The 18,828-nt window shown below is 36.9% G+C and overlaps 1 protein-coding gene across 1 annotated transcript; it reads right to left on the bottom strand.

The window, feature by feature from the left end:
* Positions 1 to 485: 485 nt before the first annotated feature.
* LOC115921772 lies at positions 486 to 14,967 on the bottom strand. Its single transcript, XM_030979933.1, has 15 exons — positions 14,842 to 14,967; positions 13,347 to 13,510; positions 12,856 to 13,002; positions 12,328 to 12,388; positions 11,538 to 11,703; positions 10,962 to 11,159; positions 10,025 to 10,292; positions 9,227 to 9,423; positions 8,194 to 8,362; positions 7,563 to 7,714; positions 6,831 to 7,041; positions 4,744 to 5,237; positions 3,966 to 4,114; positions 3,270 to 3,474; positions 486 to 2,746 (listed from the first exon to the last, which is right to left on the bottom strand). Exons 2-15 carry the CDS (start codon positions 13,471 to 13,473, stop codon positions 2,495 to 2,497), a joined length of 2,796 nt encoding a protein of 931 aa, XP_030835793.1. The 5' UTR covers positions 13,474 to 13,510; positions 14,842 to 14,967; the 3' UTR covers positions 486 to 2,494.
* Between the last annotated feature and the right edge of the window lie 3,861 nt (positions 14,968 to 18,828).

The following is an 18,828-nucleotide window of genomic DNA, read 5'->3' as shown; positions in this document are numbered from 1 at the left end:
AAAAACACAACATTTATCACTTTCATATACATGCATGTATTAAACACTGTTGTAAAAAAAATGTGATACATTCAGGAGTCTTTGTATGTCATGAATGTCATGGTATATTATGCATATGATGTATGTATATTATAAATATGTCATCCCCCTGGAAGTATGTTTATATTCTCATTCCATAACTCACAAATCATATCAAGCACACAAAACATATACAAAGAACAATAACAAACAATTAAATTGAATTAAATCTTACATTTAATCAATCTCCAGAAGACAAATAGAAGCAACATATGGCAGATGGAAAATGCACCACATATTCAATACTATATGCAATATAGTCATTTTGTTGAACATTTATTTTTATCATGTTTCTCTGAAGCCATTCTAAATCACAGATGTAGGGTAGAAATCAGCTCTATATAATACACAAAATAGTACACACATATATATATATATATATATATATATAGGACGGAAATTTTTAATTTCAATATGCACCACAGAAAAACATTTATTTATCAATTGGAATGAAATAGTTGCATATGGTATATAATTGAAAAACATATTCATATATTCAATTCATCGTGCTTCTATGGCAGAGTACATAAAAGCTGCATACAAATTTTGGTGATTCTATTGAATACTTCAAAGGAAACTTTGCATAGACCTATAAAACACATGTGTGCAGCTGACAAAGGCACTAATCATGTCAAGGTGGAACATACAGTCGACTCATTAAATATAGTGTGCCATGCTGTATGATAAAAACAAAACACTGTTATACATGTATATTACAAATTGATGGTCCTAAGAAACAATATAAGAAATTGAAAATATAATAATTATTTAATTTCTTTCTTAAACAAAAATCATTCAAAATTTATTTTATATCCTTTTTACTACAATTAAACAAACAAAAGAAGGAGAGAAAATATTTTCTCATGACCAGATTCATCTCTTTATCAAATGATGTGTCTTTCATTAAAAATGTTTGTAACACATTGAGTATCAGCAACTCGAGTCAAATGATAACCTATCTGGTCATTCAAAAATCCTCACATAAAATCTAATGTAAATTATAAATTATAGAGGTATAAATACCCTGACCTCAATTTTACCACACACAAAAAAGCAGCCATAAATATTTGCAACTGTGTTATATAATCATACCATCATGCATTAACAAGGTGATTTATTCTGCATAGTAAATCCTATATGATAAAAAGGCTATAAGCTGCTGACGCATATCAATACATAATAATGCAACTTATTCAAAGATAGATAGATTACCAGAGTAATGGTTTCATTTGAAGAAAGGAAAATGATTTTCATTCAATCTCTTTATGCATTTCAACATGCACAAAGTTATCATTTTATTTACATTTGTTATTATATACATAAATATTCTCTGTACAGGTGAATCAAACTCAGCATTGAAGGACCAAGTTCCAATGTACAAGGGTATACCCTCGTACATTGGAACTTGGTCATTGTCAATGCCTTAGGAATGGATGTCTGCTCAAGATAATTGCAGAGCATCAGAATAGAGACTTCCGATCGCCAATATGATTTTAGACTGGTCGCTTCATAACGGATAGCCTTGAAGTTTATTTACTCTTGTAATTGTTATATAACATTTTCTCATCTTCTCATTACAATACAAATTCTACCAAAGTTTTTTGTGTGAAGCACCTTCTATTGTACATGATAGAAGGCTTAACTCGACTCCTTGCAATATTCTGAATTGTTCTGACCAACATTTCTTACTCATAATTTATACACAATATCAATAATCTTCAGTGATCGAGGCAAAGATGACACATATAGGTAAATGTAACTCGTGCCAAGCCTACATCATGGAAATGGAAAAGGTACATTATGAACACCCATATGAAAGCCAGTGTTTGCCTGTATCTATACTTCAATTTATTCAATATGTATCTATCCCAATATATGCTTCATATGTTCAACATATAAGTGACACTACACAATGAGGAATTCATCTTTTCACGTTTGACTTTGATACTTATAGATAAGCAATACTTTTTAGAGTCTTATCAATTTAAAGATATCCAAAATATTTAAATTCTCTGCTCTTTAAAAGACACAATCACAAACTGGATGATATTTTCATTGTCTACAATTTGACAAACTTTTCTCATCTTGCCATCAACAACAAATCTTTGGTAATCTTGCTTTACCTGTTCTTATTTTTTCACCAATTTAATCTATCCGCTCTTTAATTTAGCCTCATTTACATATTTGACTTGAAACCAAACTTTTATATGTGTAAGTTCTTAACATCCTGCTCACAAATCATTTATGGCCCTATTGTACTGTAATGCAGATGTGTTTCTTCCATGCTCCTGTTTAAAGCAAATATTTGTATCCAGCGACTAGGTCGACTATTTCATGAGCATGCTGTTTCCTTCACATACAGCTGAATAAATTGCAATGTTGAATAGTTTATTATGTTTGTTAAACAGATATTTTTTCATGGCCTGAAGAGTTCAATCTTTGCTTTCTTGTAGATCAAATCACAGAAGGAACAATAGTCCACATCAAACTTCCCGCCAATTGTGATCTCAAATTTCTTCCAAAGGACGTCGAGTTCGACTTCATTGACCAGGGGTGCAAGCTCGAGTTCACTGAGGACACGGCGGAACTGAGACCTTGAGACTGTGCCGTTGTGGACCCGGTCGTAGTCCTCAAACAGAGGGTAGAGTTGAACACGGCCCTTATTGACCTGTAAGTGTAAAACAATATACAGGGAGTCAATGTTAGAGGAAATATTTTGAGAATTCATAACACATACCAACATAAGTCATATCCTCCAAGCCATACCATGTCAAATTGATATTCTTAATTCTCACTTAATCAAACTAATTTTACATTGGATTTTCAAGACTACAAAAATATACGATATCTGTCATACTTTTTGGTCGAAAATTTATATTTGCTCAGTAGTCTAAAGAGCAAACATTAGATACAGACAATTTATATCAGTAATAACCGAATTCATCAAACAGTGATGTGTACTTTTCATTTGTCATTAGTTTTTAATACACGTCCTTAGATGGGCTTAAAAAGTAACAACTCATGAATTAAAGATATGTGTGTGTATAATTGGGTTTTTACAGACGTGTATCAATTAGATATGATTATTTACGTCTGTGGACCGACCTTTAACGTCACCATCCGAAAGACGTGACTCACTTTCGAACTTGCGCCCTCGGATGAATCAATTAAAGAGATGATCTGCGCCTTACCTTTTGAGCGAGTTTCTCGACAGTGTTCTTGAGGATATTCTCTTCGGCTCCAGTCAGGATGTTCTTCTCCACCTGGACCGCTGGCTTGAACTGCTCTGGGGTGATCAGAGGATCCTTCTCAAGGTTCTTCAATGTGAAGATGCTCTCTACGTGATCACTAAACGCAAGATACTCCACAAAACTGGCATCTCTGGGAGATTCAAATCTGTTAAATGATAATAAAACAAAATAATAAGTGATACATTCCTGAACATTATTGTAAACAGCCAGTTGGCTTTTATGTTATCCTTGAGTACCTAATACAAAAACAAAAAAAACAAAAAAAGGTTTATGATGATCCACAGCACTTGTATGGCGCCATTTATCTGTTTCAAACATTCAAAGGCGCCCGCTCCTCCTAAAGTCATGTACCACACATTTGTTTAAAAAGATGGATTTTGAGGCCAGCTGACTTAAAGCTTTCTAGCTTATCTATATTTTTCAATCATCAGCACAAAAATTGCAAACTTTACTTTCATATTGTAATTGATTTAACAATATAATCGCATTAGAAACTTCACAGAATTAGGTACAACTGAAAATACATCAAACTACAAATCTTTGTAATGACACAAAAATCGAAATTTTGGAAGTATCACTTTGGCATACAGAGGAAATCATTAAAAAATGTTCTATGTTTAGTATAGGAAAACTTACGCATTTATGAGGATTTCTACTTCTGACGGTTGGAGACCAAGGCCTGCATTGTCCAAAGCTCGTCTGAAGTTTTCCTTCAGCATACGGCCAGTACGAAGCTTGTCATAATTACGCATGAACTCATGTACCCTCATCCTCTCCTTTATAACCTAAAAAGAAAACACAGAAAAAGAATGACAATGGAATGTAATTCTAGTTACTCTAAAATATTTCATTTGAATTCAATTCTTTCAACATGTTCACCTTCTCAAGCAAGACATGCGAGATTGAAATATTTTTAATTTTAATTTCAGTTAAGGTAAAGGTTACTTTAGTATCAGTCTTCCATTTTGCTAAATCCCCAGTAATATCAGTACTTTGAAGACACCTCAAGCGTCCACCTTGAAGATCCCCTTTGATGAATATGTCAGGAGTGATAGTGAGCACTAAAAAAAAAAAAAAAAAAAAATTCTCCCTCAACCACGCCAACCTTGAAACAGGATTCACGGGGGAAATTTTTTTTTAACAACATTCCCCTCTTTTGAGTAAGAAAATTGGGGGGAAATCGGGAGGAATAGAGAAAATATATATATATATATATTTTTTTTTTTAAATAAGGAAAAATCAGGGGGAAAATATCGGGTAATTATCAGGCCTGATATGTGCACAATACGAATGTAGCTGTTATCAACATTATCATCATTCCAATAGAATTCAATAAATAAGCAAAGTGAAACGCAATGGAGAAAAGTGATTTAAAAAAAGACCTTGAATTCTTTAAAAATGCAGACATACATACCTTTGTTTTGACCTTCTCCATGACACTGTCTGCATCCTTGAGTGGGTTCTTCTCCAGAGACACCTTCCTGTTATTCACCAGATCAAGCTCCTTCAGACGTTGGACATACTTCAGTTCTTGCTGGGCCTTGGGCTGCAGATCTTCCAGGAACTTGATATAGTTGAATCCCATCACATTGGTGTACTTGGCTTCCAGCATCAGCATCTCTTCTTCCGAAGCATTCAGACCAAGGTAGAAGAGACATTGGCGGAACTGGCTCTTGGTGACGATCCCCATGTTGTGATTGTCAAAGTCCTCGAAGCAAGGCTTGAGCAGGACGCGACGTTGCTCCACGCGTTCCCTCATGCGGTTCATAGCCTCGTCAACAGTCATGCAGACCTCACTAGGTGCAGTGCTCCAGTCGATTGTGCCTGGTTTGTCCAATAAGAACTGTTCCGTAGCAACGACAGAGTTGGTGGGGGTCTTTTCTAGGTTGGGAACCACTTGAGTGAAAACTGCAGAGAGGATGGCAAGGGTGAAACAGTAAAATAATATCTAGTTGTAACCCAGGTCGAAATTCCATTAGGATCCGATCCTATTGGACCATCAGAAACCATTAGAGCTATTGGTGCCTAATGGTTTCAATAGGGAAAGTGAAATGATGGACCCACAGAAACCATTAGAAAATATCTATTGGACCAACACAAACCCACAGAAAAATTGCTGATGGACCAACAGAAAGCTTCTATTGGACCAGCATCCACCCATGACTTCTATGGGTTTCTGTTGGTCCATTAGATATTTTCTTCTATTATGGGTTTCTGTTGGTCCATTAGATATTTTCTATGGGTTCCTGTTGGTCCATTAGAGATCTTTCTATGGGTTTCTGATGGTCCCATATTCTGAATTCCCTATTGAAACCAATAGTCCAATGGCTTCTATTGGTAAATCAATAATGATAAATCAAAATCGATTTTAGCAACTGTCCACCAAAAAAAGTATATTCTAATCTCAATTGCATTAACTTCATCACATAGATCACTTGAAGTGAGTTTAAGAATATCCTTTATTTTAACTGAAGGCTTGTACTATTCTATATAATAAACATACATGAATTGTTTTTTGGTTAGTAATCATTATAATCAATATATCTATTGCTAAAACATGAATGAAATTGTAACATGATTAAACAAATAATCTATTGGTCATTAGTTGCCGAAAGAAAATAAAAATCACAAAATTGATGTACATTGTCATAAGTTGCTTAACAAATTATGATAAATGTCATTTTCTGTGAACACGTATAAAGTAATCATGAATATGCATGAGATAGATTTAGCTGTTGGTTTCTATTGGTTTCTATTGGACATATTGGTTTCTATGGGTCCCATTGGGTTCTATTGGTCTCATTGGTTTTCTATTGGTCCTATCGGTCCTATTGGTCCTATTGGTTCTATCGGTTCTATCGGTTTCTATTGGTCTTATTGGTTTATATTGGTCCTATTGGTTTCTATTGGTCCTATTGGTTTCTATTGGTCTTATTGGTTTCTATTGGTCCTATTGGTTTCTATTGGTCCTATTGGTTTCTATTTCTATTGGTTTCTATGGGTGCTATTGGTTTCTATTGGTTTCTGATGGTTTGAATGGTCTCTATTGGATTCAATTCTATGGGTCCAATAGAAACCAATAGACTCCAACAGAAACCATTAGAGACCAATAGAATTTTTCTAATGGTCTCTATTGGTCTCTATGGGATTTTGGACCTGGGACAGTCATACAATGAAAACATATTTCTCAAGAAATACACAGAAAGTCGTCTGTTTCTGCAATTGTAATGATGCTTTATCAAATACAGGTTGTAGGGTGATTTCGGCAGGCTCGAATACAAGCCTGCTCTAGTGCATGGTACTGGAGGATTACAATTCTATTTCATAAGCTTGGGAACAATCTGAACAAACTATGATTCATCAGTTCATGTGACACTTTCAGAATAGGAATACCACTTTCCGTTCATAACATTCCATAACAATTCTAAACGCTTAACAAGAATTCCTATAACATTAGAATGACCAAATTAAAAAAATTGACCTTTGAAACTTTGGTCTTACCTGTCTCAATATCCTTCTCAAAGTTCTGCCAGAGAACAGCATCTGAGTTGGCTGGGTCTGCATAGGTTTCACTGAGTGCTTTGAACTGAGCCTCGGTCATGTTGAACTGACCTAGAGCACTCAGTCCCATTGCACTTAGACCCATGCGGAACTTGCTACGTGGGATGGACCTCTCCCTCAGTGGATCAAAGTCATGGAAGTATTCACAAACCTGACAGGAGCAGAAGAAAAAGGAGGAAAAAATATATTATTTGTAACAATTCACAATAAATATTCTCTCAAAACACACATATACATTATAATAAGGTTCGATCCCTACATTACAATGTTAACTACCTCACATGGCATCATGGATTGAATCATAGTACACATACAGAATTCCCTCGATCCCTAACATCACTACAGCATGGTTTATTTGCCAGTGAAGACATGATTGGTTTATTGTTGTATGTGGGAATAAGGTATTTTGAATCACTGAAATTGAAACTAAAATACAGATTATAATAATTTTATAAAAACATGTATACCACGATTAGTAAATAGTAAAAAAAAAAAATTGTTCTTCTTCCTTTTAGTGAAATTGGAATACTATGCAACTGAACAGAGATTGGCATTAGGATTGATGCAAGAAGAGTTAAGTTTTGTGTGATTCACGCCATATATCCAGGAGATTTCAAGATAATGCAAATGGAGTTTTTGTTTGTTGTAAGAAAATATAAAATAGAATCTTACTCGTATTCTGCTTGTGAGTATATGATGCCTGATGCGAGCCACCAGCTCAGCCACATTCACTTTACTGGAATCAATCGGTTTGTCAGCAGTTGGTGTTCTGGGTCTTTTCTTAGCCTTATCACCACTCTTATCAGTTGTAAACCCAATGTATTCTGTAATGGAGGATAAAGCAAATTTTCAAATAAGTCAATTTACAGTACACCAAAAATATCAGGTCCACAGTTACACATAGAGTAGAACATATATATTTTCAAGCATACACTTGCTTTCCCTCTTTCAAGTTAGGTTAAATAAAAACATGACATCAATTAGGCCTAAAAAAAGAGATCTTGTATTGCCCTTAAAGTGCCAAAACATTGGTCGGTCAGTCGGTCGGTCAGAAATCTTTGTTTTTTTCTCCCTCTTTGAGCTGATATTTTTCAGTTTTTAATGCTTTAATATTGTTTTTCTCTAAAAAACAGAAAAGAAAAAAGACTCTTTTTTTAAAAGCCGACCATAGATTTCAAGATTTTTGGGTCGGTCGCAAAGGGCAATACGAGATCTTTTTTTTATAGGCCTTATACATGTAGGTACTTCTAAGGAAATCATTATTTATTGATCACTAATGGAAGAACTGTGTTGATAGACATACCTTTATCAACTGCTTGCACAAATGCTGGGTAGTTGATGGTATCCTTAGTAGATGGATCTTCAAACTTCCTGCAAAGAATCTCAAAATCTTCCTTGCCGACATTGAGAGTCAAGAAGTGAAGCATCCTTCCAAACTGGATCTTGGTCATGTTACGGGTGTAGGCTTTGCTCTGCAGGAAAGAAAATGGAGATAAATGTAACTGTGTTTGTTTATTTGTTTGTTTGTTTGTTTGTTTGTTTGTTTGTTTGTTTTAGCAAGGCGGCATACTTCAGCTAAAGGCTGTTTTCAGAATGAAAGGGGACATCTTTTCAACATAGGGTCTTTGGCCTTAAAAATATATCAGTGGTCTTAAAGTCTATACTGCTGTAGTAAAAATCATATAATAAGATTATGCAAGAAGTTACTCAGTCTTTAAACATTGGGAAATCATAATGAAAACCTAATGATAACATCCATATCATTTTTGCAAATTAAATCCATAGATCCTGAATAAAAACACATTGATTTTCTCCTTTGCTTTCTTCACTTATTCAAAGTTAAAGTGACTAATACATTAATCTAAATTTTCCACACTCCACCCAGCTAGGTGAGGTAAATGGGCAACCTAGCAGGAATTAATTACATGAAATGCTAGAGCACCACAATGGCAGCCATGCTAAAGCCAGATTTATCATTTTTGAACGCCAGGGGAGAGTTTCACAAAGACTAAGATCAACTTTAATTGGACTTAAATATGGCAGGCCATTCATGCCACTGGTTGCTCTCACCATTGGTCTCTCAATTATGATCATTAGATAATATTTTTTCCTTCAATAATGAACTATCAAAAAAGCTGAATTCTGTAGATGTGCGTGACCATGATTTGTACGTCCCTTGAGAGACCATCGCCAGTAAATAGTGAAAGCAACCGGTGGCATGAATGGCCTGCCATAGTTAAGTTCAACTTAAAGACGATCTTAGTCTCTGTGAACCCCCCCCCCCCCCCCCCCCCCCCGCCAGTTCCAGTCACTAGACATTCCAAACGTTTACTCACCCTGTCGTAATCTTGGAAGTACTGTATCATCATGAGCCTCCTCTTCTTGACGTCGGTAGACAGCCTATCCAAGATGATGCTCAACCTATCCTCTTCATTGGGTGAACTTAGCGTGTTCAGGGTTCTAGAGAGCTCTCCTCGCCGGGGACGATAAACCTCAGTCGTAGGCTTCTTCTCAAGGTTTGGGTCATTAAAAGCTGAATTGGAAAAGGTGGTCAAAGATTGTAATAAAGATTGCTCATTTACTTATTTCACACTAGACCAAACAATTAATGATATCAATTGCTTTTGATGATTACCTTACTCTGTTCACATTAATGTATATTTTATATGTAGTGTAATTTGTAGGTTTATTGCACTTTTTCGTTTTGTTTAATATGTAATTGTTTATCATTGTATTTTTTTTGTTATAGCGCTTAGAGACTTCGGTGGTAAGCACTTTCTAAGCACCGTTTTTATTATTATTATTATTATTATTATTATTATCAAATCTAATAGACATGTATACTGAATAGAGCTCTCTGAATTATTTTTGTTGTTGTAGAATTGACATTTCTTACATGGAACAGACTGCTTTATTTTCAGAAAGAAAACAACTCTCTTTCTAGGCCAAACTCATATCTGATCCTCTAGATCCTTGTATTGGATATCTATTCACTGCTAGAATAGAACTGAACAGTATTGAACATGCATCTGATGACCGGGGTAATGATATATATCTGTAAAGCGCTTTGAGAGGGCCTGCAGTCCTGCAAAGCGCTATATAAGAACAAGCTATTATTAATATTACTATCTTACCATTTTCCATGAGATCACAGAACTCCTTGTAATGCACCCTTCCATCTGGCCTCTTGTAGTAATCCACGAGCTTCTGGACCTCATCCCTGGTCAAGCTGACCTTGTTACCTACACACAGCAACAGACCACACTTGAACTGGTTCTCAGTAATGATGTAGCTGCGGAGCTTGTCATGGTCACGGAAGAACTCTGGGGTACGGATGCCAAACCTATGGATGGCTACTTGGATCTTGGAGAAGATTTGGTTTAGTTCACCATCAGCTTCAATCTGAGGGGAAAGAGGTGAAAAATATGTGTTAATCATGCATCATCTTCCATTTTGACTAGTCATCTGTAAACTGTTTTGACTTTTCTTTCGTACTTACATTGAGGATAATCCAAGATAGTTGATTCCACTTTAAATAATTAATTTAATTTGATTTTTGTCAGGGAATTTGCTAGTACATCTTCCCATTACAGACACATTGAAACGTGAGGTAAACCAATCAATCTAAGCAGATGAATATTGATATTACATTTTACCAATGTCATGTAATTCTAAATGCTGAGAATTTTTGGAATAGAAATGGTAGGCACATCTAAAATGCTCAATATTATATTTATCAAAATAGTAAGGAATGTTGAAAGATACATATTTCTTTGGGATTGGTATGGCCATAACATAATGCATAAAAAGCTTTTGAGTAAAAAGATAGACATTTAACGATTCAGTGCTTTAGTTCATGAGTTCTCCTTGTTGATTTGCTGCATTGAAATAAAGTTTCCCCCTTGCAGTTCACAGCATTTGTTTTTATCACTTTAATATTTGTTCTATGATTTCCAGCTAGGGTTCTCTCCTGATCTAAACTGCTCCCCAATCTCAGTTTATTTCTTCTCTCTGAATGCAGACATTTCAGGTCAAGACAGAAACAGATTTCAACTACTAAACACTGTATACCTCTTTAGGAATGTTGTATGTTGCAGGAGGTTTGCCCTCAAAGAGCTTCTCCACCATTCCCTCTTTTGCCTTCTCTACATCGTTGTGAAAGTTGAGATAGTTACAGATGCCTTCTTTGCTCGGGTCACGATAGCGTTTGGCCAGGAGCTTCACGTCTTCTTCATTTATACCAGGAGGGTAGGGAAAGCTACGAAAGAACTGTGATGATGAAAGGAAGAGAGAAGGGGTTTAGATAACAAATGTGATTATTTAGCTCTTCAAGTGCTGTGGCAGTACAAATCCCAATATATATTTGATATTTTATGCGATATATATATCATATGGAAATAATGCTGGTATCTATCAGCTCCAGACATGCATGGCACACCTCACAGTAAAATATCTTTACAGCATATGAGAATTTTTTTATTTTTTTAATGTCAAAATTGTGTTACATTAACTCAAGAATGCACACACATGTACTTCTACACCCAAGGTTGCCCTAATTAAGTCTATTAAGCCTGTCAGAAAAGGATAAATAAATGTTTGAATTATGTTGTTCCTTTTTTTGTTTGTACATTCATTGTTCTACTATACCTGAGGTTCTGTGATGATGCCTTTGTTGTGCTTGTCAAAGTCTTCATAGGAGCTGCGAATGGTTATCTCATGGTACTTGTAATATGGAGCGATATGTTGGATCATGCCCGTGATGCGGCTCTGTGAAGCAGGGCTGAGAGGTCTGATCGTTCGGGATGTTCCAAGACTGTCAACGAAGTGTAATTGGTTGTCACATAATTAGAAAAGTTATCATCACCAGTATTCAGTAAACATACACAGTATAAACAACAGACACAACAAAGAAACATATCTTAGAAATAATGATTTACAGTCAAACCTGCTTTAGTGACCACCTGTCTACAAAGGCCACATTTGTTGTTTCCTTTGAAAATGGTTTCTCATTGAATCATGTACTAAAGGAACCTGTCTACAAAGACCACTTTTTGTGTTTCCCTTGGGTGGTTGCTATAGACAGGTTTGACTGTACTTAATATGAAATGGAAGGAAAACAACATTTTTACATGAGAACAAGGAGACTGATAATAGTAATAGTAATAGTAATAGTAATCTTTACAGATCGCTCTCTCCATGCCCCTTATAATGATTAAAACTTAATAGTACTTAATAAGTTACTGTAATACATTCCATACCTTAATTGCTTATTACTGATTGAAACCCCACACTGCAACATTGATTGGAGTATATAGTACATTTACATTTGCAATGTATGTGTGAAAGAAATGTGGCAGTCCACTATTTGTCCCATTACTTGACCATATTCAGTAAAGAATTAAACATTTCAAAGTGAGGAGGGAAGAAAAAAACTTACATTTCTGGTGCCTGGATAATCTGTGTCTCTGGTCTTTCCTGGAGTTTATCTGGTTGAAATGCTGTAACAAAAAAGCAAAACAAAAATATTTCAATGATTTAAACAGATAATTTTCCCTGGGAGTAATAAATTTGAATTAGAAAAGAAAAAGAAGTGATTACCACCATCCCCCATATAAACCCATTGTATGCTATGCCTGACCTGGAGCCTTTGAAAAATGTGTGTCATATACTAAAATTAAATCATACCAGGTTCAAAGAAAAAATACTCTATTAAGCAAAAGTTACATAATTCATAAATTAATATCATTAACATTCAGCTGATGAAGAAACATTTACTTCTAATTTCAAGTAACACTATGGGAGATCTCTTTTCTGTGCTCCATTAGGTTTCCTATTTGGGGAGGCTGGACAAAACTGAAATGAATCTTAGAATGTACAAACAAAAAATAATAATATGATTATTTTGTTTTTTAAATCCAATAACCCTTCCTGCAGGGTTTGATTACTCTATTGTAGATACACTTACTTCTCTCAATGACATCTGCAAATCTCTGATAGTTGACCAGATCAGCGCCATCCTTTCTTGTTTCATATTTAGCAATGAGCGCTGCCTGAACATCTTCTTGTAGGTCTAGGTTGAATCCTTGGTCAAGACATCTTCGGAATTGACCCCCTATAATTGTGTTTAAAAAAATAGGACAATTATTTACTAAATGATAAAATTTTAAGAATTTACAAAAGAAAATTGTATAGACATGGCATAATATATGTTAGTGTAATTAATTCATTTCATTCTTTCTTTTACATTTAAGATTAAGTATGCCTTCCTTTGCCATCACATTTACAAACATGGACACCAAAAGAAAGATTTATGAGTCAAATTTCCAATCATGTTTCCTTGTTTCATTGCTCATTATCTTTATTTTGTTCACAAATCATTAACTAGATTTGAATTTCAAATAGTACTAACCTTTTTGAAGACAAATAAAATGCAAAATTATGTTAATGGAGACTTACGTGTTACAAAGCCAGATCTCAAGCTGTCAAAATCTTTGAAGAACTCTGCAACTCGGACGCTTTTGGAGAGAACGAAAGTCCTGATGTGGTCCTCCACAGCTTCAGCTGCACCATATGATTCAGGCATGTTGCTCTGGCTCTTGATCTGAAGCTTGAGTCTCTTCCTAAAAATACAAGAGGAAAAGAAATACATATTTTATCAGCAACATATCAATAGGCTATATTATATACCAGTACAGGACTGAATATCAACTAGGATTGTAATCTTTTTAGACTTTGATAGATTTTGTAACTCTAGAATGTGTACAGATTTGGGATATGCTTGTACACACACATTAGGCAAAAGTATGAATTTGGTGAAAAATAGCTTGACTTTGTGAGGCTGCAGTTTGGAAATTAACTATTAAAAAAAGATTTTTTTTTGTTAACATTTTTAACAAAATAATCAATTTAAAGAATGAACAACTCAATGATGATCCAAAAAGGCAATTACATTAGACTTGTATCAAGTAAAGGTATCTTTTAATTTTAAGAGTCAGAAATCACCATTCAAAACAAAATAAAAAACTAATATCATGCCATGTCCATTGATGTTAAAATCAATGTGAAATTAATAAAGTCACTTGTTGGATTTTTATTTTTTATTTTTATTTTTTATTTTGCCACAGGCACAACACCAGATGGCATCATCACAGGCTTGCCCAGACTGCAAATTGGCAAATTAATATTATGAAATATTCTGTTAGAATTGAAAAAGTTAGTAAATAAACTCTCTCAGTCTCGGCACTCAGTCTCGGCCCTCAGTCACTGGCAGTGTCACTCCATTCGGCTTTCCCTTCTGTTAACAAAAATTACTGTTGAAGGAAACATTACAGGAAATCGACCCAGAGGCAGAGGTCGTCCACCAAAAAGATGGCTTGACTGCGCACACGTATGTTTCTCATAGACTCGATTACGTGCGCTCTGTGTGCGGCGCCATATCTGCTATGACGTCACTCATAAACAATTAAAAAACAAAGCTGATCAAAACATTATGCTATTACTAATAGAATTACCTCACTCTTTACAATCGAACCAATCAAAAACAAGTAAAAATATGGAAAGGAAGGTTTTTCTAGAGCTACCCCCAAATGAATATTCATAGGTCTATTGCCAATTTGATACATAGTTTTCAAATAAACATTGAAGATAACTTGACGTAGGCCTATATTCAATTTTTGGGACCATAATTTTGAGAAGTAATTATGAAGCTGACAAATCGTGTCGGTTATTGGTCCCTAAAAAAAGGCACAAGCTGCCTCGGCGCCGCGCCGGTGCGCTACCGGTGCGGTGGCCACTCCGTTGGGGTAGGCGCTTGTTAAAGTTATTTGGGTATCTGCATCAGTCGACGTACCTTTAAAAGTCATTTCTTCTGACTATAATTTAATTTATTTAATGAATTTGTATGAATATAACGTCTATTTATACATGAAATTAAAATGCGTTTGAAACGTACCTCTTATTCGGTTTTACTGGTGTTTAACTTGGTGCCTCTTTACCAGGAATATCTACTCGTCCTTCGTTGGTTGCAGAATGGAATCATGAATCCACAAGTTGTTTGCACGAGTTTCCCATAACAACTTCACAGATGGCTTCCATGCGCATGCGCATTACAACAAAGTCGTCTACAGGTACTTAGTCTTGTTTGCAGACCTTTTCTCTATTCCTATTTATGCATACAAATTGTCATATTTAAAAGTTTACAGGAACAGGTTTCGCGTAAAGAGATGGATGCAATAGGTCAGAGGCGAAATTCCATTGGCAGCCCCTGGGGTTACGAGGGGGGGGGGGGGTGCTATTTCGATTTCTCTTCTCTCTCTCTCTCTCTCTCTCTCTCCCCCTCCCTCTCTCTCTCTCTCTCTTTATTTCAGTTGTTGTATTTAGTATAAACAAACAATATTGCATAAGTTAGAAGTTTAGCTCAGTCTGTAGAGCAGTGGTCTCGTTATCCGTTATCCGGTGACCCGGGTTCGAAACCAAGTCGATGCGCTAGTGCCCTTTGTTACCAGGTCCCTCGGAGAGGACCTTAAGCCGTCGGTCTTCTGGTTGCTTACTAAAAAATTGCTTTCTTAGCTGTCAGGTAAAATAAGTAAAATAACCATCACTATCACTATCACCCCAAGCGCGTAACTAGGATTTTATTTTAGTAGTAGGGCCTATATGGTAGTAGATGTATAGGGTGAAAGTAGACATAGAATAGTAGAGGAAGGATGGAAGAACGGGTAGACGGGTGACATACGTAGTAGACGTAGGATTGTACTCATAGTAGTAGAGGTAGTAAGGACGGGTAGGGTGGTAGTAATTCTGCAAACACAGACCCTAATTTGACACTTCATCAAAAAACCATTGTGCCTTGAGAGAAGCCTAGCCCAGCTACCTACTTGTGTCAGGAGCAGCTAGAGTACATGGCCTTTGGTCTTATAGTGCAGACTCTCTTTTACGACTGACCAGGGTTTGTACCTGCAGACCCCCCCTCCCCCCCTTTGAGAAAAAAATCATGTAAAATCACGTTATTTTTACCTTTTTGGGGGTGCAAATTTTAAAATTTTGGAGGACCAAAAAAAAAAATGTGCTTACTACCCCTTTTGTACGTGGCTTCGTTCTTCAACCAACTCACTACTAGTATAATACTCGTGATCCAGGCCCCGCCCCCAAGTATTTGGGGGCGTTTCGAGGTTTAATGAAGGAGTTAAATGGGAAATAAAATGTGGTTGAAAGTGAGTGGGGGAGGCTAGAGTATTTAAGATAAGGTAGAGCGTAGCACAAATTGGCGGATGCTCAGGGGGTAGGGGCATTTAATTACGGTCAGGTGAGCATATTTTAATACCTTATTCATGACACTAGCAGGTCACTAATTGGCGTATGGTCCAAGGGGTAGAGCCCCCGGAAGCGCAGGGGTTTTAGGCATTAAAATTACGGTCAGATGAGCATCCAGGGGCCAGCCTTGGGGCACAAGGTGGGGTCCAGTGGGCAGTGCCCCCGGAAGCTCAGTGGTATGGGCATTTAATTACGGTCACATGAGCATACTTTCTTTTCTATTTCTTTCTATTTGATTATCTTTAATATACTTTTTCAAAAATGTGGGGGGGGGGGGGCTTGAGCCCCCAAGCCCGCCGTTCCACATGACCTGACAAGTATTGTTTCCCTGATCCGTATATAGGACAAGGCCCTGGGGCAGCTAGCCATAATCCGATATTTGTGTCGTTTTTCCGGTCAGAACTAGCCCTAACTATCATGCCAGACATTGGATCTCGCATATCATTGACCCCCCAAAATATATTTGGTGGATCTCGGATATCATTGTAACCCCCAAATATTTTGGCGGGACTCTGATATCATTGAGCGCCCCCCCCCCATATGTTGGTGGGGCTCAGATATCTCAGATAGAACCACGCCCTGTGCCTACCCGCTCAGGCCACTCTACATTCAGGGGCGTCGCTAAAGGGGGGGGGGTGGGGTTGAAGTCGGTGGGATTTTTTTTTATGTCGGTCGGCCAGCAATTTTTTTTCCCTTCGAACTTTGACTTTTTATCGGACAAAGAAACATTTTTGAAAATTCAGACAATGATTTAGAGTCGGTACAATGAATCGTCTTTCTTTTCTAATAATTTAATGAAACGTTGAAGTTCCCGCACTTCGCGCGAGAGGGGGAGAAACTGAATTCAGACAATTAGGGTTAAGAGTAGAGAACGGTATACAACAAATCGTCTTCTTTCTATTATAACTTAATGAAACGTCTAAGCTTCCGCGCTGCGCGTGGGATGGGGAAACTGAATTCAGACAAGGATTAAGAGTCGAGAACGGTATACAACAAATCGTCTTCTTTTCATAATAATTTAATGAAACGTCTAAGTTACCGCGCTTCGCGCGGGAGGCCTTTCACCCATCCCCTCCCCCACGCGCGCTCTTTAAGTGATTCGCTTGCCCTAAGGCGGTACACTGGATGCTAATCTGATGGAAATTTAATGCCCCAAACCCCTAAGCTTCTGGGGGCTCTGTCGTCCTCTTTGTGCATGGCTGATTGTCAACGAAACGGAGTTAAGTCTTTTGTCAAGTCTGCTCGTTGCTGGCAACCAATAAAAACCAATTCGTTTCATCAAATTATGGAAATGCAAGCATTAATTTAAACAAACAGAACTTTGTTATTCCTGATTGAGGTGTCGTATGAAAGGGCAAAAAATAAACTTTCTAGAAATGTGATTTTCTCTTTGAAATTCAGATAACGCCCGCCAAATGACTTTTTGGTACCCTCTCTTCAATTTGTTTTTAATCACTTGTGCGTGAAATATGCATCATATGAGTTACATCAAATGAAAGAGGAGGATCTATGCTTTACAAATATATGTCATTTATTATTGTGATTAATTCTCGGTTTCGTTTTTTCTGGGACGCGCTGTATAATAGGCCTACTTGCGATATTGGCACATGGTCATTTTCCACGACAACATAAATATATTAAGATTTATTTCGTTAACTTAGTCAACATCGTAGCTACACCCGTACAAATTAGTGCTCACCACCACCTCCCCACCCCCCCCCCCCCCGCCTTTTCGCCGGCTAATTCGCGGATAAACTTTTTCTCACGAAAAAAAATTAAGTGCTCATTACACCCCTCGCAATGACTCACTCTCACCACTGGCTCAAAAGTGGCAACCCTATAAGACCCCCCCCCCCCCCCTCCTTAAAAGCTTGTACGGGCTTGAGCTATATATTTAACAGCAAGCACGTAGCTAGATTCTTATTTTGGGGGCGGTGGTGAGTAAGCGAAGTGTGCGAATCACTTAAAGATAAAGACCAGTTACGGTCATGCGATTGCATTATGAACGTGTAGGGTGGTAGAAGACATAGGATAGTAGTTGAGGTAGGATGGAAGGACAGCTGGGGTAGGGTAGGGGTAGACTCAGGGGCGTCGCTAGACCGTTTTTAGTGGGGTGTACTGTTTTCGACTATGAATCTTTGTCTGAATTCAGTTTTCCCCTCCCGCGCAAAACGCGGAAGCTTTGACGTTTAATTAAATCATTAGAGAAAGAAGACGATTCGTTGTACCGTTCTCTACTTTTTAATCCTCGTCTAAATTCAGTTTCCCCCGTCTCGCGCGAAGCGCGGAAGCTTTGACGTTTTATACCGCAAATGCCTTCAAAGTGCAATTGTTATTGCTCTTGTTCTTATATGAGCTTTCGAATGCTCTTTTAGGACCTAAAATTGCTATGAAGGTTATTTTAGACCGCCAATACGATCATACCAATTCAGCTCCACTTTCAAAAAATATGGTGACCATTAATTAATTAATTAATAATCATGACGGGCCGGCAGGTTGTAGGCCTAAGTATCGTAACTAACAACAAAAAGCCAACATCGGAATTGGCTTGAATAAAACGTATAATAAAGCGCTAATACTCGTTTTTTCAATGGTAGGCTCAAATTATCGAATATTTTGTGGGGCA

Source organism: Strongylocentrotus purpuratus, unplaced genomic scaffold (genome assembly GCF_000002235.5).
Source record: "Strongylocentrotus purpuratus isolate Spur 01 unplaced genomic scaffold, Spur_5.0 spur5_scaffold_10, whole genome shotgun sequence".
In the NCBI taxonomy this organism is placed as follows: domain Eukaryota; kingdom Metazoa; phylum Echinodermata; class Echinoidea; order Camarodonta; family Strongylocentrotidae; genus Strongylocentrotus; species Strongylocentrotus purpuratus.
Note: the sequence above shows the minus strand (reverse complement) of the source record. Positions and strands in the feature narration are given on the sequence as shown.

Excerpts from the sequence above, each read along its gene's own strand:
- LOC115921772 (XM_030979933.1), bottom strand. The coding sequence starts at position 13,473 with ATGCCTGAATCATATGGTGCAGCTGAAGCTGTGGAGGACCACATCAGG. Across the intron at positions 9,424-10,024 it reads CTGTGATCTCATGGAAAATG|CTTTTAATGACCCAAACCTT; the intron begins GTAAGATAGTAA and ends TTTCCAATTCAG. Across the intron at positions 3,475-3,965 it reads GTAGAAATCCTCATAAATGC|ATTTGAATCTCCCAGAGATG; the intron begins GTAAGTTTTCCT and ends ATCATTTAACAG.